Source organism: Maniola hyperantus, chromosome 1 (assembly GCF_902806685.2).
Source record: "Maniola hyperantus chromosome 1, iAphHyp1.2, whole genome shotgun sequence".
Taxonomy (NCBI): Eukaryota; Metazoa; Arthropoda; class Insecta; order Lepidoptera; family Nymphalidae; genus Maniola; species Maniola hyperantus.
This window is the reverse complement of record NC_048536.1, coordinates 14,381,726-14,404,894: the sequence shown is the minus strand read 5'-3', so window position 1 is coordinate 14,404,894 and position 23,169 is coordinate 14,381,726. Positions and strand designations below refer to the sequence as shown.

Genomic DNA, 23,169 nt, shown 5'->3' with positions numbered 1-23,169 from the left:
TAATACCTAACCGTTTGAATATTTTAAACAGCAGACAGTCGAGCAGTATCTCGAGCAGCCTCAAGGGCAGGGTCGCGCGCCGTATCTCCTGCTTTAAGCGTGAGATCTCGCGCTTCCCGACGATCTAAACACCGGACACCATCCCCACCGCCACTACCCTCCAGCGACGCTGACTCTGAGAGCGAAATAGAAAGTGATAGCAAGGAAAGTGAAAGACCACCCATAAAAGTTAAAAATGTACAAGAAACAGATGACGACATCTCTCTGGGCCCTGCCCCACCTCCTCCCAATTCGTCTTGGCAATGCGAGCATTGTACGTTCGTAAATGAACCTGGAGTGAGGGTGTGTGCGGTTTGCTGTCGCACACCTACTGTCAAACCAAAAACAATTTCGACCGACGTAATTAACAATGGCGTAGGAAGACTCAGACTCGCAGAAAAATCTTCTCCTTCCCCTACTAGTCTAATAGATGATCGCAGAAAAAGAAATGGTAAGAAGTCTACTTCTTTTTAAATCGCGCGTCATTTCAAATGTTGAACCAAAGTGAATTCTAGACATATTTTTTCAGATGATAAAGTTAAAGCAGTGAGACCTACTAAGGAGCGTGTTTCCACTGGGTGTGGCCCATCTCCACCACGCGAAGAAAGGCCTGTACTTAAACCACCGAATAGACTGGATACCCCCACTAGAGAACGAAGCAATGAACGAATTGTACAAGCTCGAATTCGTCACGATATAGCTGTGGGACCATCACCGCCCAAGGAACTTCAGAATAAACATCAAGCAATATCAACATCGCAAAGCACAGCAACAGTCCAATCTTTAATTCAAGATCGGGTTGATCTTCGTTCTTCTCCAAAAAGTAGGACTCCCATACGTGAACCCTCAACAAAGCACAGTGTGTCCGTTGGCCCGTCACCACCTCGCGATAGCCCATTGCGAGTAGTGGCGTCTATTCGAAATATCTCGCCAAATTTTCAAAAAAAGTCCGCTGGAAACTCGCCACCTCGAGAACCTGACCGAGCATCATCCAGATCCAGTCGGACAACCACTGGAACTTCACCTCCTCCACAGAGTATTTCTACACAAGTAAGTTTATGTTTTGCTAACACCTTATTCCATTTAAGGGTTGTATGAATATACTCCTAATACGGTGCACCTCCCTTTCAGACTTACGAAGTACCGAATAACTGGGATCGAGCTCAGTCAGTATCACGATCATCGCGGTCACGACATCGGGTGCGAGATGAGAGTCGACGGGAAAGATCACACAGTAGACTTTCTTTGTCTAGTGATACCCGTGTAAGTAGAAGTTAGAACTGTATACCGTGTTATCACAGTTCACTCTGGTGTTATTTTGAGGGTAGTTACTACTTAGAGGTAGAGAAATTTGGTTAAGTGAACCAAGAATTTTAAAAAAAGCACAACTGCGTATTAGCTACAAAATATTTTCGAAAAAAAATTACACACATCTTAAAAATTTAACCTTACTTACTGCATATAATCTTATGAATCTTCATATATTATTCCCCCTCTTTAAGCCCACAAATAAATAAAATTGTAGGAGAGTGAACGTAGCGTCCATACCAGTGGAGGCAGGTGGGAATGGCGCGAACCCCGCGACAGCAGCCCGAGTGGTGAATGGAGCGAGAGCGAACGACGACGAAACTCTACACGGCTCACACGAAGAGCTTCTCACCTTGACCTCCGTCGCAATCGCGCCGTGCGACGCTCCAGCATGTACGGCTCAGAAGTAAGGACATGAAAAAATTACCCAAAAACTGGACAGCTTAAAACACTTAATTTCACATAATGATTCCTGTTTTGCAGGGCCCATCACCCGAACCACTGTCTAACAACCGAGCAATATCCCTCGAAGCACTCGCTGGTGCGGGATCGAGACGAGAGGCTGAAAGAGGTTTAGAACTAGCCCGCTTGATGAGCAACGCTGAAAGACTTGGCTTCAGTGCTGCTGAAGTTCACGCGGCATTGGCACAAAATCCTGTAGCCCCATTGGCATGGCTGAGTGAAAGATGGCCGAGCCTTTGTGCGGGCGTCCGTGCCGCTGCAGCTCGACTCGCGCCAGGTGTAAACGTGACCGAACTTGAAGCTCGTGCTGCCTTGGCCAGACATAGGGGCGCCATGTGGCCCGCTGTCAACGAATGCGTCGAACGATCACGACGGCAGGTAATTAGCTAATTAGGTTTTAAAAAACTGTTGTGCTTTAGTAAATACTCTTAAATGGGGTTATCTTTTCCTTTCATACAATGGTGAAGATATCAGGCTAGGAGGGGTACTTTTTTAACTTTGCTACTGTTAACTTAGGTAAATTAAGTTTGGAGTAAACTTATTTTAAGTAAAACCAATAATTTTAGGCAGAAGTAATCGGTGTTGGTGAAGAGGGTAGATTGCGCGGTCACGTATGGGGTCCACCGACTGGAGTTGACGATGACGCTGTCCCTCCAGCCACTCAAACCAGCCGCTCACACCGCACACGCGGTAATCTAAAGCATCCAACAAAACAATAACATTGCATAATAAAAAGTCGTCATATCATCATAACATTCACGTTTACATTTCAGCCGAAGACAGTTCAGATGAATTAGAAGTAACTACAAACAAATTTCAAGATGATGACTGGATGTATTTGCCCCTAAATGTACAGAACAAAAATGATTATGAATTTGAACGTCCGATTAAAAAAGAACACACAAATGCGACTAATGATAACAGTAACGATATAGCGGAGAAATTAAAATTACTTTTAATCCAAGCCGGAATACCTCAAATCGATGAGAAATTGCTTTTAAAGGGTTTGTTAGGTAACAACCTTATAAAAACAGAGGAAAGTAACGTGTCACAAGATAATAACATTCAAAATAATAAGCATAATTTGGCTGAGTTCATCCAATCTGAAAATGACTTCATTGATGCATATAATGCATTAACGAGATTAAGTCCACTACCAAATTTAAATGAAAAAACTAACATGGCAGCAAAAGACGAATCCAAACAAAATATAATATTTAAAGTACAACTGCCCAGTAGCGAAATTATATCTTACGAATCATCATCTACGATCAACGATTTACAGCACAATAAATCAAAAAAAACAACAGTTAATAAACAGTCTACCAAGAAGGTTACTAATCATGATAATGTAACAAAAATTACAGTTGATACCCTTAGTAATAAAAATGAAGATCTTACAAGTAATGATCATTTTTTTAAAACACGAGCAATTAATTCAGATAAACAGGCTTTAAATTTCACGACTGAAGAAAAAGGTAAATCAACTAATCTTAATGATATAGTTGATAATACACAAAAATTAATCCAACAAATGAAACAAGAAATTCATTCAGATATTCATTCCTTACAAGGTAAAAGTAGTACACAGAGCGAAGCAGGCGATAGTTCCAATGAGTCACACTTATCATCTGAAAAGGAGTCCAGTTATAACAATAGTGAGGACGAATCAGGAGATCTAACATCTGATGAAAAAGAGGATACCTATAATGGTGATAAAAACGTACCTGAACGTATTGAATCAAAAAATACTGAGCAGAACGAAAACCGAGTATCAGTCAATAGAACTAGTTCTGAAGATAATGAGAATTTTGAAGAAGCATTGGACCACGTAGAAAATGAAATTGACGATTTTCAAGAAACAAACATTAAAATATTAAATTCCATTGCCAAAAGTTTACAGCAGGAACATATTTTAACAGTAGAAATTAATGAACCTAGAGAAAGTAATAAGCAAAGTCAAGATGTAAATAACAACTTGTTCGCAGCGGTTGATAGTTTTGAAGAAATTTATCAACAACTCAGTAGTAATACAGAAAAAAATGAACGAAAAAAATCACCAACTTCTACGAAAAATATCTACTCTTTGAACAATAATGTTAAGCCAGCCAAAATCCTGCCCAAGGCAAATCATGCTTCTAATTATATAAAACAAGACTTAAGTATATCACGATTTAGACCTGGATCACCAGTAAAATTATTAATAACAGAAAATGAACATCCACTTCTCACAGCATTTACAGACAATTTTGAAGATTCTTTAGAAGAACAGAGTAAGTTATTAGAAAATCCTGTAAATAGTAATCATGGAAAAGACTTTTCTAGCGAAAAAACTGAATACTTTAATATTAATAATACAACAACAATTAACGCAGTAGAACAAAATAGTACAAACATTACTCTAGGAAGTTTATCTAAAAGCACTGCTTTAGATGAAGAAATTGAAGAAAACACTTTAGAAAACTACTCGAATGATGAAAGAACTGATAAAAAAGAAGACTTTAATGATCAAGAAACCTACCAAGAGGATATTATTCTTACATTAAATAACTTAACAAATAATGATGAACAAGACAATAGTGACCCTATTAAAACACCAATCCAAGAAACTGAACTTACAAATGAAGAAATTAAAGAAAAAGGTACATCTAAAACAAAAACGCCATCATTTATAAGCAAATCAAGTATTCCCAAACTTGTCAAGAATATGCACAGTGGTAAACAGAAAATTGATAAAAATGTTAATAAAGTAATTGCGTCGAAAGTGCCGGTTCGAAGGGGTAGCATCAAACAATATCCTGCCCCAAACCCGCCAAAATCTCGATTTGGACATATACAAAGTGGATTCGTCAAACAACTGCAAACTAGACTTTTCAGTACCAAAGGAACTAAAACAACAACACAGACGCAACTCCCAACAGCTGCAGAGACGTCTCAACAAGAAACAACTACCGATACAAAGACCGTAGAAGTCAAAGCTTCCACTTCAACGATGACTAAGAAAAAGCAGGCACCCCTTCCTCCCATCCAGGCACCAAAAGAATTATCACCACCAAAAACGCATTTAGCAAAAGACAAAAATAAATTCTTCCGTGAAACCTGTCGTACAGAAGATGAGTGGACCGAAAGTGAAGGAGAAGATCAAAATATCGTACTAATAGGTGCTAATAAAGAGGAGCATAATCCAGCGGCGCCATCTCCACCACAGCCTATAACAATGCGCAAGGTGTCCGGTCAACTTATCGATTTAGCGCTAGTTCGATTGCCTGAAGGTTCTCCAGAGGTAAAGAATAATCTTTTATTTTAAAAATAAGCTTGAATCAAATGCACATAAAATGAACCTTCTGTACACTTTCCAGCGACAAGCTCGAATGCTTCTAGCAGAAGGGGCCACGGAGAATTGGGAACAAGCACAGCTTGCAGTAAATCTTATATCGCAAGGAACGGACACACCCGCTGCACTCTTAGCTGCATTAGAATGTGCTGACCTTACTTCCGCTCTTGTCTACTTACACCAAGATTGTGAACTCTGTGCTTCCAAATTCCCTGAACATGAGGTAAACGATTTTATGTGCCTAAAATAAAGATTAAGATAACTTTATACTTTTAACCAACTTCCGAAACGTAATTAGTTAGACGAGTATTTTTCTACTGACATATAATATGTATTGTAGAAAACGGGTAAATGCAACGATTCATTTGGTGATTTTTATCTGCCGATATTTTGACTCCGTCGACAACAAATCGTTCAACCACGAAGTAGGCTTAAAATAATTAATTTTTCAACTGAATATATATATATATATCCTTTTTATTTAAGCCAACCTTAACACTTTGTCCTCTTTAAAGGTGAAAATCAGATGTAGACGTTCGGTAATAAACAACGGGACTTCCCATGACCAATACAATTATAGAATTTTGAACTTGTAGAAGCATGTATAAGTTGATTTTGTTTTCTAATAAGGATATGTTTTGCAGATGGTTTCAATGTTACGCTGCATACACAGATGTTGCCGAGAATGTGCACGTTACTACTTCACAGTGCAGATTACAGAGCGAAGCATCGCCGACTGTGTTTGTCCATATTGCAAGGAGCCTGAGCTTGAAAATCTGCCAGAAGACGACTGGCTGGACTACTTCGCCCATATGGATATATTGTTGAAGACATTATTGGAAACGGAAACTCATGAACTCTTTCAAAGAAAGGTAAGGATTTTAATTCTTTTTAGGTCTTCCTTGTAATTTTTTCTTCAGTATCCCTAAAGTTATGGAACTGAACGGAAAGAACGGCGCGCCCCGATTTTTCAGTAATAATGTCCTTCAAACCTAATTTCGGCAACGTGCGGGATATTATCACACAAACTTGTGCGCAAACTCTAGTGCACTCCCTATTCTCTTAGTTCCATAGTCCGATGGAACGGCTTGTACCTGCGATCAGCTTGAGTTGACATGACTTCCTTCCCAGATCTTCGTTTAGATTAATAAAATTATTTAACATTTTGCTATCCAACTATAACGGTAATGTTGTTATTTTCAGTTACGTGATAGGACGCTTGCGAGAGATCCTAATTTCCGATGGTGTGTGGAATGTTCTTCCGGATTCTTCGTGCATCCAAAACACAAGAAATTACGATGCCCGGAGTGCAAATCAATTACTTGCGCCAGCTGTAGGAGACCTGTATGCAGATTTTTGTTTTTACTGATTTTGCTTCCCTAAAACTTCTATAAGCTCAAGAAAACATTCCATGAGCATATATTATTGGCTTCAGGGAATTTGCAGAAACCTTTAAGAACCCACTTTTTTTTACATGGAAAAAGACAATTGTTTTTGAATTCATTTCAATTAACCAGCTTTAAATGAAAGCTTTATAATATAACTTAACGAGCTTTAGTTGAAAGCTTCATATAAATTAAAATGTTTCAATCTGCGGCTCCATCCTTGTGCCTTTTACCATAAGTATCCTCCAACTGCTTCCACACTTCCTTTGTCTTGCCTTTCCCTTTCTTCAGTTGCAGTGGCAATAGAAAAGGATCAAAGGCAAAATTTTCCTAAGAGCCCTGGGATACCCTATATTCTTTGATTTTCTCCATTAGATTCCGAATGGTGTGGTCGTCATTTATTAAACAGACTTTAACATTACACAGTGGAACAGCAATCACGATGATATGACATGCGAGCAATACTCCCTATGGCTGGAAGACAACGATCCGGAGCGCTCCGTCGCCGCTGTACAACAGCATTTACGAGAGAATGGACTCGACTGCCCGAGATGCCACTTCAAGTATTCCTTATCCAGGTAAATAAATTACTAGAAACTGGAAAGTGTAGTCCGTGCATCAGGGAAAACGAATCCATTGGCCGGTCAATTTATTTTTCAGTTAGGTACATCTGTTGTGATGGGCGTTAATCTTGAATGGAAATTATTGTTCTTAACCAGAGAAACTAATCTTGTTTACCATTTAACGAAATCAAATTACAGTCGCTAATAATTGTGTAAATTGCTATGTAACGTAAACCTTTAACAAATTACACATGCATAAAAAATATTAGAACCTTTAAATATATCTCCAGAATAATAAAATTAGCAGTCCTCAATTGTAATTATTGAGAACATGCCAAAACGAAGGATTTAAGAGTTTTGAGTTTCAGAGATTAAGACGAAATGAAACAGTGAAATAAATGCGGCATCTTATTGCTAAGCAGTGCATATTGTTGCCCATATGGGCGAGACCCAGTACAGCTGCTTCGCTTCTGTCGGATGTCCCCGACACCTCAAACGGTTTTATCTCTTTCAGGGGAGGTTGCATGCACTTCACATGCACGCAATGCAAGTACGAGTTCTGTTACGGGTGCGGCAAGCCCTTCATGATGGGCGCGCGCTGCGGCCTCAGCGAGTACTGCTCCAAGCTGGGCTTGCACGCGCACCATCCACGCAACTGCCTCTTTTACCTGCGGGACAAGGAACCACACGACTTGCAAACACTTTTGCAGGCAAGTAGGCACCGATTTTCTTGGTCATAAAATAGATACATGGAAATATCGTGCATCGTGCGGATAATTGTGCACGAATTGTTCAACTACTTGAATGGTTCAGCGTAAGACTCAATTGCAAAGTCACCGCTTTTATTCACTATACATACATGTATTATACTTAGTGTTGCAGCATCGTATCATCTCCAATTTTCAATGCATAAACTGCCAGATGTTTTATGTTATACTTAAGAGCTCCGGGGCATTGTTGCTCGATACTAGGTCCACATTTCTATTTTTTCAAAACGTATCTACCTAAAAGGATTCCTATCTTTCCCCTCAGATGAACAATGTCACGTATGAAACAGAAGAAGCTGAAGGCGCCACGGGTCGATGTCCAATTCAATTGCAACGTGAGACTCCTACTGGGCTCGTAGACACTGTCTGCGGCAGTGAGGTGCAAAAAAATCAAGCGGGACTTTGCAAGTAGGTATATTTAAAAATACCTATCTACCAACAGTGCTCGTCATGAAAGTTAAAACTACGCAGTAGCACCATCTAAGAGCAGCACCCTTTCAAATAAATAGGCACGGCTTGACAGTTGACACCTTCCGCTTCGGCTTTCGCTTCACAGATGTGTGAAGTGAAGGTAACAGGAGGCGCAAAACCGCTGTTAAGTAGACTTTGGATGGGTTCTTTTTCTATTCTAGTCGACTATAACGTACCTAACTATAGTGAAACACGTGCTTCAAGTACAAATTCGCAGTAGACATATTGTACACAATATAAAACATCGATTTTCAACTTTACCCGTAGTAACTTTTTTTGAAAATTTTATTATTACTTACAACTTTGCAAAAAATACCCCTTAGCTATGAAAATTCCCTTTATTTTCAAATTTCAATTTTTATACATTGGTGTATTGGGAATAGAAGAGTCAGGCGGTGGTCAGTGCGGCGTGTTTTTACAGGAACCATTACTTGGAGTATTTGAGTCGGCTGGTGCGAGGGCGGAGGGTAGACCCGCTCCCGATCTTAGGAGTGGACGACTTAGAGACGCTCGTGCGGCGCGCGGCGTTACGGCTGCCACCGCGCCCCTACGGCACGCTGGAAGGCCTCTTCAAACGGGAGCTGGTCGAGGTGTGTTTACGCGCTCGGTTGTTACAGGGGACACTACGTGGAGTACTTAGCGGGGCTGGCGCGCGCGCTAGACCCCATCCCCATCATGGAGGTGAGCGAGCTGGTGGCCGAGCTGCGCCGCCGCGCGCTGCCGCTGCCCGAGCGCGGCCCGTGGGACACTGACCCTATATACGCGGGGATGTGTGCCGAGGTAAAGTATACGCGCAAAACAAGTAGCCCGATCCAAACACGACTCACGAGGCATATGTAACCACCTGCGCATGGTACATAAACAGATTTCAGCCGGGCTTGTGTATTTAATCCTTAGTCCATGACCTTACGCAAACTGCTATATTGCTCCTTCAGATTGGTCTGCGTGTTTTGCGCTATCATCATATTAAGTATATCATCAAAAATTATTATGGACCGAGTTTTTAAACTAGAGGTGATTTATTATTTTTATAAGGAGAGAAGAACTCGCCCAGCCAAAACTTGTATGCAATGCTAAAAGCAGTGTCAATATTTGACTAGCTATGCCCACGACTTCGTTCGCGTTGGAAGTATCCTATGTTAAAATTAGTTAATTACGCATAATTGAGGTGTAAAGCACGAACAAGCCAAATAAAATTAACATAAACAGACATGTTTTCTCATAAATATTAAGTACTTACCAAAGTGGGTACAAATAGGATATATTAACTGAACAGGCAAAACCATGTAAAATTGATAAGCAATATATTGACAGTCTAGTTAAAAAATTAACATTCATAAATTACTGAATATTAAGTTACATTTTCTTTATTTTTCAGATTGTCAGAGAAAAGATACCTCTTGACTAAGTATTCAATTCCGAGAGCTCCATTATGCCAATTTCTAGACTAATTAATTGTCATAAAATAATTTCTATTTTTGGATGGATTAAGTAAAATAAGTAGCATTTGTGTATTCATTTCTTACCAAGAAATATTATTATTTATTAACTTATTAAACACAAAATATAAATGTATGATGAACGAATTAAACATATTAAAAAATTCAAGATTTTTATTTCACATCCTTAACATAATAACATTAAATTAACAGAACATACATTACATATACTCCTTATCGTCTAGCAAAATGCTCATTCATATGCCGCTGGTCTCGCTGAATATAGTGCCTATTTGAATGGATTCTGCTCTCAAGCGAGTCCGGTAACGCACGAGCTTCGTTTCGGGATGAATGGCGGGGCAAATATTTGTCTGCAGCCTCCTTTTCCGCCAACTGAGCGGCAACGCGTCTTCCTCGCTGTACCTCTCGTTCGGCTCCCGCGGCAGCCATTTCTGCCAACTTTGCATTTCTCTCCTCCTCACTAAGTCCTGGTTTTTTATTTTCTGGTCTATATTCATCTCTGTCTCTCTTTTTACTTTCTAAACTTGTTTCTCTTCTAATAGATTTTTCGTCTTCATTAAGTCTTGGTCTTTTATTTTCTTGTCTGTAGCCTTCCCTTTCTCTATTTCTAACTTCGGAATTTGTGTCTCTTGCAGTTTTTCGACCAGGGCTTGAATAACTGTAAAGTTTCTGTCGCGTTCTTTGTTTTCTATCGGGGCTTGAATCACTATAACGTTTCTGTCGAATCCTTTCATTTTGATCGGGACTTGAATCACTATAATGTTTCTGTCGAGTTCTTTCATTTTGATCAGGGCTTGATTCATTGTAATGTTTCTGTTGTGTTCTTTTTTTTCGATCGGGACTTGATTGATTGTAACTTTTCTGTTGTTTTCTTTCTTTTCGATTAGGACTTGTATCATCTTTATATTTATGTTGCGTTTTTTCCTTTTGGTCAGGGCTTGACTCACTATGTCTTCTCTGTTGTCTCCTTTTTCGATCAGGACTTGATTCACTGTAACGTTTTTTTTGCCTTCTTTCTAAACTATGACTAGAGTAATCTCTTTTGCTCTTTTTAAGAGAAGATCTGTTATCATCACTGTCATACTGATCATTTTTACTGGATTTTTTCGACACAGATTTTTTGCTGCTTTCATGCTTAGATGCTTTCTTTTTTGGTGATTCAGTGTCATTATCATTATCCTGTTTCTTACTGCGCAACTTGGATTCTATTAATTTTTTACTTTTAACTGGTGATTCAGAATCACTACCATGTTTGTGCTTTTTCGATTTGTTTTTCTTTTTCTTTTTCTTGGATTTCTCTTCTTCTGAAGAACTGTCTGATGAGTCATCTGTTGATTCAAGTAATTTTGCAATGTTCATACCTTTCTCACCGCCTAAAGCACTCAGTTTTGCTGCCAACAAATCATCAAGATCTTTCTTTTTCTTCTTTGATTGCTTCTCTGATTTTGCTTGATTTTTCTGCTCCTAAAATTAATTTTCTTATTATTTTAAGATCTTCTTTAACTTAGTGTTAATTCTGTTAAACACAAATCTCTAAAATTACAGGTCAAAAATTAGTGCTATCTTTTTTATTTATTTTTTATTTTATTCTATTTTTTAGACAAGTTGGGCAGTTTAATAACTGCTAAATTCGCGCTAAAAAAACGTTTCACAAACCATCGGACTAGGTACAACATCCATTGTTTTATTATGATAGATATACTACCATCAACTTATACTTTAAGCATCAACTTGCATTAAAAAGTTGTTATCTACCTACTTAGCTAAAGATTAGTACAAAATAGATTGTTCAGTACAGTACATAACATTGCTTAGCAGTACAACTTTGCCCGAATGGTAACTAGAAAAAGCTAAAGTATCTCAACACACCAGACCTGACTGAATTATGAAAAGGAGGATGGGCATTCTGTATGGAGCCTGGCCTGATAACCAATAGAGTGCTTATGTATGTTAGTTTATTGCTTACACCTACAGTTACTGTAATGTTCTAATCGGAGGTTGGGGGTTCGATCCCGGCTATGCACTTTTAACTTTTCGGAGTTATGTGCGTTTTAACTAATTAAATATCACTTGCTTTAACGGTGAAGGAAAACATCGTGAAGTGCCTGAGAGTTTTCCATAATGTTCTCAAAGGTGTGTGAAGTCTACCAATCTGCACGGCCAGCATGGTAGATTATGGCCAAGACCCTCCCACTCTGAGAGGAGACCCGTGCTCTGTGAGCTGGCGATGGTTTGATCATGATGATGATGATGATGATGACTGTAAAGCAATAGTTTATCTCATAGAACCACTGGGTATGAACAGTTAAGGACCTAAAAGTTTTATTTATTTTTTGTGACACTTTTTTTATGAAAATACAATCAATAATGGAGAAGTTCATGCTGTGCTGCGTTTATGGTCAGCCAGGTTGAGTAATTAACCTTAAAGTGATACTTAAGCAGAACCTTTGTGGTGCGGAGCGCGGAGAGACCAAGCTTGATTGCATGCAACGCTAGTTGCAATATTGTTATTCTCAGGTACTTAATGGGCTTACAACAAAAAAGATTCATGACATCAGTGAAACCTTATTTGAGAATAGTATACACACTGGAGTGATTTAAGTACAGTAATATAGGTGGTTTTTTCGATGAACTATTAATAATTATATCTAATACTAAAAAAACTGTATGTTTTTTGTCATAATTGCAGGGCTGATATCTCTTTTCTCCAGTAGTTTATAGTGTTTTGCTCATAATAACAATTGAAACATGTGATATAAGCTTTCACTTCATGGGCAAGTGGTTTCTATTGGATATAATATGCGGCCAACTTGTCCCATCCTCCTTTACATTATAAAATTAAAACAAAAGATGCAACAACTAACCTGCTCCTTTCTTAACAAGTCAGTTAATTTCTTTCTCTGCACAGGATTGTTCAGCAAAGCAGCACGCGCAGCCCTCTCCCTTTCTTTAACCAATAACAAGGGATCTTCTCTAAGCTTCCGAACTAGATCCACTTGTGTATCACCTCCTGAAGTGATCATACTAGAACCAACCACTCTACGTGATACTGCTGGGATTTCATTTTGTTCAGACTTCCCAGCATTGTCATAATTTTTATCTATGGCTTTACCTAGCAGATAATCTTCTTGTTGGACTTTTTTGTCTGGTTTTTGCTGCAAAAATGAATAAAAGTACCTCAAACTACCTCAATGCATGAGTAATGAGTCTTTAATATTGCAAAAAGTGTAATCAAGAAGAGAGTCTCAAAATAGAGCCTTGGGTAACACAAAACACCTGAGCAACTATTATGAGTAAGACAGAAGATACAAAATGTATGAGAATACTACAATTAATGTGACACAAATGTAGTAGTTTTAAGTCTTCACTTTAGACGCATAACATATCCACAATTTTTTTAAATACAATGTCATTGTACAGACTCTAGAACAAGAAAAAAGTATAAACATGATATTTTTACATATAGATTTAAGAAAAAGCTCGAAAGCCATAAGTAAACCAAGTATTATCAAATTATCACATACATCATACATCCACGACAAGCGATTTTCGCTTGCCCCTGCTATCGCATCCGAGTGTTGCCTGGCCAATTTGTTCAACTCCTCGCGATCTCTCTCCTGCGCCCGCTCCCTCTGCAACTCCTGAATGCGCTTCTGCTCCTCGGCCGCAGCTTGTTCCGCTTTCCATACTCTCTCTTGATTTTTCAGCGTACTTGGGTGCCAAGCTTTTTTCGTATTCTACAAAGAAGGATAAGTAGGTACTTATTGTATTTTTAGTCATAATTTGCTATATCACATTATTAAATTAATGCACTCTATTTAGTTATATTTAAAGAAATTAGAGACTAAAATATTACCAAGTCCCCACCACCCATGTCTAAAATTCATCAAAACACAATTTAATTTTGTATTGATCCAAGACCTAAATGCGAACTAAAGTCGTCTTGTTAAATAGATAGATTGTTTTAACTTTTAATAAATTATATTATTATATTTTACAAAAAAAACATTTGTGTAAGCATTGTTTTTATGGTTTTTTCTGTGGGTTTTTTGACAGCAGTCATTTTTACTCATTGTCATGGTCAGTCAAATCAAGTTGTCATTGTCATGATGATGTTGTCATTTGTCAAATATTAATTTATTTTTTTACTGGTTTTACAGCTCTGGATTCTAGCCTTTTTGAGCCTTTAAACAGTGTTACGAGGCCTCAGAATAAATACCTGTAGAAGTAGCCCTATTGTGACTCTTACTGTTAGAGCACAATAGCTACATGCGTTTTAGGTTTAAATGCATGTAAAGCTTAAAGCTTAACTTTTAAGCTCTTTTTAGAACGTGACAAAATGACTATTTTTTGTCACCTTATCACCGGGGGCACCTTTTTTTGTTTGTCAAGATGTAGTTATTTTGTACGTGAGATCTTGACAAACAACGTGAAGTGAGGTTATGTTGACTCAAGTATTCTAAAGTTATGTTTAATTTGTTTGTTGTTTTTTGTTTTGAAGTTGTTGTGCAATAGTGGGTTGCAGTATACTAGGCTACAATAGCCGAAGCGAACGTAAAATAGAAGGAATAACATTTAACAAATAAGTAGGTACCTCTGCTTGAGTGAGAGGGACTGAAAGGGGCCACGCTAGTTGCACACAGTGTGACAAGGCCAAGGAAGGTGGAAGTACTCTCTTGGCACTAGAATGACATTGACATGGGAGTGCTGTTGGTGAACAAAGGCTTAGAATCCTTCAAACAAGAACAAAGGGAACGCTTGACGGCAACGTTAGTTCCAATTTTTGCCACGCGCCAAGATAGCCTTGTCGCACTATATCTCTAGGTATATATCTGTAGAACAAATACCTGATACACAGATATGTCCAGATATGCAACTAGCGTAGATAGAATAATAGGTAGATTTAAGTACTGTGTAACCGCGTATGAGATAGCGATAGCACGACGTAACGATAAATAACACGACAATTATTACCATTGTTTAGTAGTCAATATTTGTATTAACCGATAGTTACATTAGGGCGGCTGGCCGGAGCTGTTTGAGAAGTCAGAATCCGTTTTTGGTTGTGTAAATGGTTTTATTACTGTTTTACAAAATGGTATATATTAAAATTAAAGAGTAGTGTACGTCCATTCGCGTCGATCATCGTACACGAAGGCGCCAATGTGTGCTTCTTCGGCCGGTAGCTCACGTTGCGCTGATGAGGCAGTCAGCCAGCGTAACACGATCAACAATATTTGTATGAAACGTTTTTTATGTGAAAACAAGTAAATAACTCATGAGAAATACAATTACGCCACGAATTCTCAAAGTTTGTTTCGCAACTAAAGTTTGCATGCCTTGTATGTAAGTTATATGTATTCTTGAAAAAAACCAGTTACACGATAAGGGACAAAAAATAGGTTAGCTGCGTCTCTGTTTATCACATTAGTAACTTTATCTGTGCTCTCTTTTTAGTGTGAATGAGAAAGCAAACGTTCCTGTATCTACCTTTATTACTCTATCTACGGCAACTAGCGTTGGCCTCCTCAGTCCCTCTCGCTCAAGCAGAGGTACGTGAGAGGAACCTACTTGTGAAATGTTATTCCGTCTATTTTACGTTCGCTTCGGCTATTGTAGCCTAGTATACTGCAACCCACCATTGCACAATAACTTAAAAACAAAAAACAACAAAACGAATCAATTATATTTTATTTGCAATACTTGAGTCAACATAACTTCACTTCACGTTGTTTGCCAAAATCTCACGTACAAAAACATTTTGGCAAACAAAAAAAAGTGGCCACGGTGATAAGGACAAAACATAATCATTTCGTCACGTTCTAATAAGAGCTTAAATCTCTAAATGCATTTAGCTATCACGCTCTAACAAGCAAGTGTCACAATAGGGCTACTTCTAATAGTCCTTGTTCTGAGACCCTGATCTGAGAAGTGATCACAGACAAGAAATTTATACGATAAACTTAGTATCACAGAAGCACATCACCACTAACAACCATTGTGGGTAACATTGGTATAATAGCCTTGGTATTTTATGTTGTTGAAAGCTTGGATGAAGTTTATAAAACCCAATATTTTTTGCGTACCCATAACTAATAGAATTTGTTATGTGTTATTCACTATTAGAGGTGCTAAGAAATAAGGCCGGCAACGCATCGACAGCTGCTCTGGTGCTGCAAAAAGGACATTTAGGTTCATTTTACTACGATGTTATTATTATTTCGACGCTCGAATTCTATCAGCCGCGTCGCGTCTCGGTGAGAAAATCGTTGTAAAATCTCACAAACAACTAAAATGTGACACTTTTTATATCAACGTTGGCAAGATGCAAAATCCATGTAAATTCTCACAACTAAAATGTGATAATTTCTATTAACGTTGGCGAGATGTTCAATCACTTTCTATCAACGTTGGCGAGATGTAAAATCCATGTACAATGTTACAACTAAAATGTGACATTTTTTATAAACAGTTACTAGTAGATACATACCTAACATTGAAAACTCCGCAGCGATTTAAAAGTCAATTCGTGAACGGAAGCTAGTTTTACATAGGGATGGCGATCTGAGATCGATTAATCGAAGAATCGATTTTTCGAGCAGAAAATATCGATTTTTTAAATCGATATGAAGTACTGTGTCGATTCACTGAATCGATATATCACCCTTGAAAATCGACATTCGATTTTTGCTGTTTTGGTATAAACTATACAATTATTTGCATTTAGTTGATTATTTCAATGTAAAATTTTGTATGAACTTTGCCGAAATTCTTTGCATGCCTTGTATGGAAGTTGCATGTATTCTTGAAAAAAACCAGTCACACGATAAGGAACAAAAAATAGGTTAGCTGCGTCTCTGTTTATCACATTAGTAACTTTATCTGTGCTCTCTTTTTAGTGTGAATGAGAAAGCAAACGTTCCTACATCTATCTTTATTACTCTATCTACGACTCTAAGGGAAGGAACAAGGAAGAATAGTTTGACAGAAGTCAGTGTCAAGTGTAACGTTCAAATTAGAAAATTTTGATTTTTCCTTGCTTCAGTACCGTAAAACGGGGTGAATAGGTACGAAATCTAACTTCGCATTGAAATTTACGGATGTTTTGGTACAAATTATGATGCTTTAACTGTTTGTAAGCATCTCCGGTTGTAAGAATTCTAAGGAAACATCCAAAAAATATAAAATAATGATAAATCACTGGTATATTTTAATCAAAATATATGCTGTCCCTATTTATACTTGATCCGGGGTGTAACGGAATGGCAAAGGGGTGAATAGGGAAAAAAGGTTAGGGTTGTCAAACACAAGTTCGTCTATCCTCTAATATTACAAAACTAGCTTATGCTCGCGACTTCGTCCGACACAAATTTCAAACCCCTATTTCAACCCCTTAGGGGTTGAGTTTTCAAAAATCCTTTCTTAGCGGATGCCTATGTCTTAATAGTCATCTTCATACCAAATTTCAGCCCGATCTGTCCAGTAGTTTGAGCTGTACGTTGATAGATCAGTCAGTCAGTCACCTTTTCCTTTTATATATTTAGATTAGGAAAGTGAAGACTTGTTTGTTTGTAATCGATAAACTCTGAAATTACTGGACTGATTTTGAGAATTCTTTCACCATATTCTATAGCTATTTTATTCAGAAGTAACATAGGCTATATGTTATTATACATGGCATAGTAGGTATCAAATCTTTAAAAAAAAGCAACCGCCGAGTTTCTTGCTGGTTGCTGGGATTCCGAATCAGTGGTTTGACGATTCAAAAATAAATAAATAAAAATATTTTTTATTTAATTAAACTGTTACAAGTAGTGTAGTACTACCTATACTTGTAAAAGTTTAATTGAATAAAAAATATTTTTATTTATTTATTTATTTATCAATATTAAACAGTAAAATGCCATTTAACTAAATTTTACTAGTCGACTACACAAGAAAGAAAATTTTTTTTGAACAATTTAATTAAATATTTAAAGTGACAGCCCTGTCCCTATATAAACCTTACTGTTCCTATTTAACCTTGATTCGTTCCAATTCAGTAAGTATAGCGTTCCTATCCACCCCTTTCCCGTACCTATAATCCCCATGGCAAAGCCAAAACCACTTGGTTTCCAATTTTTTCTTTTTTACAGAAAAATATGTAACATTTAGACAAATCTGCTTTTGTGACGCCTCTTAGATAAATGTTTAATGATTTCTAATAGTTTTTGTACTGTTTTATTCTCGTACTGCGTCAAAGTAAACAAAGTTTTGAGACCTACGGCTTAGCGTGTTTTGAACAACGTTTTTGCAATTACGCTTTCGTTATTTTAATGCCAATTTGTCTCTGGTTCAGTATTGCCAAATAAAAGATTAAATATTCTACTATAGGGAAAAACAATGCTACCAAAATTCTAAGCTGATTTGAGTAGGTATTATTTTTACGTTCAAATCTCATTCCCAGTTTTGTCCCTATTCACACTCCGGTTCCTATTCACCCCGTTTTACGGTATATATAATGTACTCTGTGGCAGTGAATGTGCCTGAATTATAAGAGTGCTGCCGGTTAAAGAGTTGACTACTCATAAACTCGCGAGATGGCTGTATGTTTAGTATCCTTTTTTTATAGTTGATCTTATAGTTTGATACGGTAATAAAAATAATTGTTATTTTTTAATTCCCTGATTTTATTGATAAGATATCGTTAATTGCAATATTAATCTTGTTTTTAGTAAAATTGATACAAATTTACATTGTAAACGCAAACTTGAAAAAATGATCGATTTTTTAAGAATCGATTTTGTAGGCCTCAATTTTTTCGTGAATCGATTCATTAGACTACGATTCGAATCGATTTAAAAATCGATCTTTTTCGTAAAGAATCGCCATCCCTAGTTTTACAACAACTTAAATGTGCAATTCTTAGTAATATTTATTTTGAACCCTTTACACGTGTAACAATTATTACCTTGCACTACGCCGAGGTCGGTCGATCACCTACCTACTAGAATCGTCTTCTACAGAACATGTGTTCGTATCCATTGAGGTCGACGACTCTCTTTTACTTATATAATTTTCGTTATTTCGTGTTATAACAATTTTTTCAAAGTATCACATTTTTGTCTAAGTATAAAAAATACTTACCTAGATTTTAGATGGTAACTGATAACGCATTTTAAGCGCATACCTATTAATGTTATTCTAATAGTTTGTTCCACTTTCTTGTAGGTAGGTACCTAATGATAAATATCTTAGCGTCATTTATTTATGTAAACAGACGTTGATTCAGTAAACGTAGCAATAGCAATCTTGTACGTAGTTGTAATATATATGCTTCATTTCCTATAAAAAAAACTTTATGTGTCTGTCTATATGTTACCCATGCCAGAGATAATATTATATTACTTGTTAATATATTATCTCTGCCCATGCGTACGCGCACCTTTCATCCGATTGAGTTGAATCTTTCTAAAGTTGTTGCTGATACTTCCGTGAAGTTTCCTACAATTGTATGCGATGCATGCCGGGTTTTAGATATTATACCTACCTAGGTACATAGGGAAAAGGGTTCCTTTTACTTAGCGGTAGAAGTTTCAATAAAGTAACCAAAGTTTGAATTGAACAATAATTCAGCCTTAATACATCTAGACTGTAGAGTCTAGACGATAAAGTTCTTGTTTGAAGGGTAGCTTTATTTACTCAACGCTTGTTACAGTCTATTCCTGCATTGAATGAACCATACAAATTGGTCCTTCGAGCTGGACATTCCTTTATTATTAGGTGTCTATTAACTATTTGTACCTACCATTGTACCTAAGCACAAGAAAATGCACAATAGTGCAGGAGGTTAATGTGTAATCATGGAAAATTAAAGAGTTCTCACGGGATATTTAAAAATGTAAATCCACGCGGATGAAGTGGTGGGCATCAGCTAGTAGAAACCAAGTAGGTAATAAAAAACATTGCAGTTAAAAATTGCGGATCAACACAAAAGAAACCAAAACGGCCATCGTGTGATATTTGTTTTAAGTATTATGTTAAAAGAGTTAAATAGTAAAAAATCGCTGTAAACTAAATTATTACGGAAGGTTACGCGCATTAGAACGAGCGTTAGGCGGTGCGATGTTAGAGCGCGGTGTTTGTCCGCGCGCTGGCGTGGCGCGGGTCAGTTGCGGTCGCGTTGAGGAAGGTTGAATCGGGCGCGAGCCGCACGCGCCGGTGGCCTCATCACCGCGGTTTCGAACGTTCGCTGACCGCGTGCAACTCGTGTCGGCTCCTCGCCCCGCGCGCCCCACACCGCTCGCCCGCAATCTCCCTTCCCGCCTGCACCCTCTATTCTTTAACCAGTTTGCCACCGAATTAATTTATAACGTAGGCACACGGGTACTCCTCGCACCCTTATCGGGGTACCGGATTCAATAGGTAGGTAGATGTTTTAATAGGTTAGCTCCACGCACTAACCTGCCTCAATTAGAAAATCATGCCGAAATCTGCGTGACAAATTGAGAACCTAAGTACCTACCTACCTAATAATTATTTATTATAACTTATTATTAATAATAGATTATTATTATAATATAGAAATTAATAATAGACTTATTATTAATTTCCAGTTCTGTAAAAAATATGATTTCCTAGGTCTAAAATTACTTGCATGGATACCTGCAGGCTGCAAACAATATTTTGATAAGATTCAACTTAAACAAAATAAGATAGGTACCTATTAGTAATAAAATTATAGTTATGACTGATCGTGTAATTGCCAATTATTAAGTAGGTACCTACTTATAGGAATCTACACGAATAATATTTTTCCGCTGTTGTTCCCTCTAAAAAATATTGTGTATGGTTAGGTTGGTTGGTACAATAGGTATAATATGTATTACGTATAAAGCTCAGGTTTAAAAGCAACCGCGGTGTAAGCTGATAAGCCCGTTTTTCTAACACGAAGGAGCGAAGAGGTGCATAACTAGGTACCTACGTAGTTACCTACCTGCCTAGTGCATACGTCATACATACTTCATAATATTGTACAGGGCTTTTCTATATACAATAGATGGCTAGGTAGGTACTTACTACTTACTACGAATCTGTATACTTACATATTTTGCTATTGTAAGTAGTTGTATTTATATAGTTAGGTTTCTACAAATAAAATATACATATAAGAAGTATTTTATATAGGTAGTACCACAGGTAGTACCTAATATGTAAGTAAGTATATAAAATATACCTACTTACATATTATTATGAATAAGTATACAAGATTACAAGAATAAACGCTATATCCTACGGCTATACCTATCCGATTTTTGACACATTAATATTATGTAGATATAGAGTATAGTTATAGACCTAGGTAGCCTTAGATATAGTCCGTACAAAATGACTTATCATGCGCCATTTTGACTCAATGGCTCAACTGTCATGTCAAAAGTACGGTTCACGGGTTCACCTTTAAAATAAGGACTAGAATTGTACTTTTGACATGAAAGTGGACACAAAAATTTAAAATGGCGGGAGTCATTTTTTACACATTATAGTTAGGTAGCTTTTAAAAATAAACAACATTAAGTACCTACCTAGGTAAAAAAACAATTTCAAATTAGATAAAATAAAAAAAATACTACCCACATAATTAGAAAAATTAACCGTGAAATTACCGTTTCTGATTTAAATTTCTAAAAAAAAATCGGGATATAATCTGAAGCAGTTTTCAAATATAATCAAAGCAATGAAATCGAAGAATAATTAATTGTTGATTTTCAATATGGAGCCATAATAAAACTGCCGAAGCAATTTTATTGCAACTTGTAGGCATATCCTCAAACTGCATGATAAACGGTACTGATAAAATGTTAAGTGAGGTAGGTATCAGATGGTAGAGGTAAAAAAATTGGATGAACACTTATCATTTCCTGATAAGCGGCATTCGTAATAAGTTACAAAATATTTGCAGTTTTGATTAGCAACAAAAGGCTCTTTACAAAACGGTTTTAATTTCTTACTTTTGTAGGTTATATTTTTTCGAAATAAAATATTTACTTACTTACATCTCTATATATAAAAATGAATCGCTAAATCGCAAATCTCGAGCACAGCTGAACCGATTTCGCTAATTCTTTTTTTATAATATTCCTTGAAGTACGAGGATGGTTCTTACGGAGAGAAAAATTAAAAAAAAATCCTGAAAAAGAATCGACTGTTAGGCGGTACGAAGTTCGCCGGGGTAGCTAGTAAGTAGATAATATTTCGAAAAACTTCTTTCTTTTTTTCTAATCCTATACAAATGACAATAGTCAAAAATCTATGTCGACTTCAATTTCGAATGTTTTTTGATGCTACTTGAGCTTCTAGCGCCAACCGGAAAAGTGAAAACTCCTAGTAGCACTTTCATTTCCTATCGATCCAAAGGAATTTCACGTTTAGCGGACGATATCTACAATATTAGACATTCCTACCAACATATAACGTAGTTTTGCATAAAACTTTCAGCACATATCGTAATATGTAATAGTTTATTCAAAACTAGCTGATGCTCGCGTCTTCGTCTACGTGGATTTAGGTTTTTAAAAATCCCGTGATATATTTTCCGGGATAAAGTAGCCTAAGTATGTGACTCTTCAGATCTTTAACTATACCTAACCATACCAAAAAATCACGTCGATCCGTTGCTACTTGCTCCGTTGTGACGTAATTGATGGACAAACCAACAAACAAACACACTCTCGCAATTTATATACCTAGACATATTATTATGTTCAGTAATCTCTTGTTATAATACCACTTAACTTGTTGTCTGTCGATGTCAAGTTCAGCGTTTAATTCGATTTTAGGTGTGATTCGATTAATAATAATTTAGCTACTTTGTAATTTTACTGGGATTTTCTTATGAATGATACCAATGTGGTTCCATATTCCATAGATCACCCCCCTAACATCAAAAATCTGGATGGCTCCACTTCTATAATTCCTTTATCCAGTATCCTTCATTGCGTCCTGAGGATCAATCCTACCAAAGGAAATCTCTTATTCACAAAACGCCGTATTTTGCCTTTTTTCGTCGTGTACCTACCTACAGATAGAGCTATAAGGAAATAAGCTACTTTTTATCCGGAAAGAGTTACCTACCTAAAAACCTAAAACCACGTGGACGAAGTCGCGGACATCAGCTAGTAATTGATAAAAAAATTGGTTTAAAACTATTTTAATAATCGCCTTTTAAGTTATGCATGAAATGAAACTTCGTTACATACCTATTGTCCTAGACAGACAAAATAGAAGAGCGCGGGAGGAGTGAGGAGGTAAGGTGGCCACGCACGCGCACTCGGCCCCAGAGTTCACACGCGCGCCGAAACCGCGGTGGGCCTCCACGTGTTTCCCCTTCCGCGCCGCCGC

At 37.3% G+C, this 23,169-nt stretch overlaps 3 protein-coding genes across 5 annotated transcripts in view; 2 read left to right on the top strand and 1 right to left on the bottom strand.

Annotated features, from left to right (window-relative positions):
• LUBEL (Linear Ubiquitin E3 ligase) overlaps positions 1-9,926 on the top strand; it is a 15,768-nt gene extending 5,842 nt beyond the window's left edge. Inside the window, exons 7-21 of one of the 2 annotated variants that reach the window (XM_034969802.2) lie at positions 32-490; positions 569-1,089; positions 1,171-1,302; positions 1,565-1,753; positions 1,831-2,187; positions 2,376-2,499; positions 2,583-5,092; positions 5,169-5,366; positions 5,788-6,015; positions 6,347-6,487; positions 6,955-7,106; positions 7,606-7,801; positions 8,124-8,266; positions 8,947-9,109; positions 9,708-9,926. In XM_034969802.2, coding sequence (XP_034825693.1) covers positions 32-490; positions 569-1,089; positions 1,171-1,302; positions 1,565-1,753; positions 1,831-2,187; positions 2,376-2,499; positions 2,583-5,092; positions 5,169-5,366; positions 5,788-6,015; positions 6,347-6,487; positions 6,955-7,106; positions 7,606-7,801; positions 8,124-8,266; positions 8,947-9,109; positions 9,708-9,737 — 5,543 coding nt within the window. In that variant the 3' untranslated portion in view covers positions 9,738-9,926. Of the gene's footprint in view, positions 1-31; positions 491-568; positions 1,090-1,170; positions 1,303-1,564; positions 1,754-1,830; positions 2,188-2,375; positions 2,500-2,582; positions 5,093-5,168; positions 5,367-5,787; positions 6,016-6,346; positions 6,488-6,954; positions 7,107-7,605; positions 7,802-8,123; positions 8,267-8,750; positions 8,920-8,946; positions 9,110-9,707 lie in introns of both variants that reach the window. The other variant, XM_034969788.2, reaches the window with a different exon arrangement.
• The window catches only part of Maf1 (repressor of RNA polymerase III transcription Maf1), a 131,113-nt gene that overhangs the window by 76,031 nt on the left and 31,913 nt on the right, over positions 1-23,169 (top strand). The window lies entirely within an intron of this gene.
• LOC117983440 (pre-mRNA-splicing factor CWC25 homolog) lies at positions 9,925-23,169 on the bottom strand. 2 transcript variants are annotated; one of them, XM_069499186.1, is made up of 4 exons: positions 23,028-23,169; positions 13,314-13,526; positions 12,654-12,944; positions 9,925-11,253 (listed from the first exon to the last, which is right to left on the bottom strand). In XM_069499186.1, exons 2-4 carry the CDS (start codon positions 13,320-13,322, stop codon positions 10,003-10,005), a joined length of 1,551 nt encoding a protein of 516 aa, XP_069355287.1. In that variant the 5' UTR covers positions 13,323-13,526; positions 23,028-23,169; the 3' UTR covers positions 9,925-10,002. The 2 variants fall into 2 exon arrangements, with proteins under 2 accessions (XP_069355287.1, XP_034825885.1); XM_034969994.2 differs by lacking the exon at positions 23,028-23,169 and adding an exon at positions 13,646-13,834.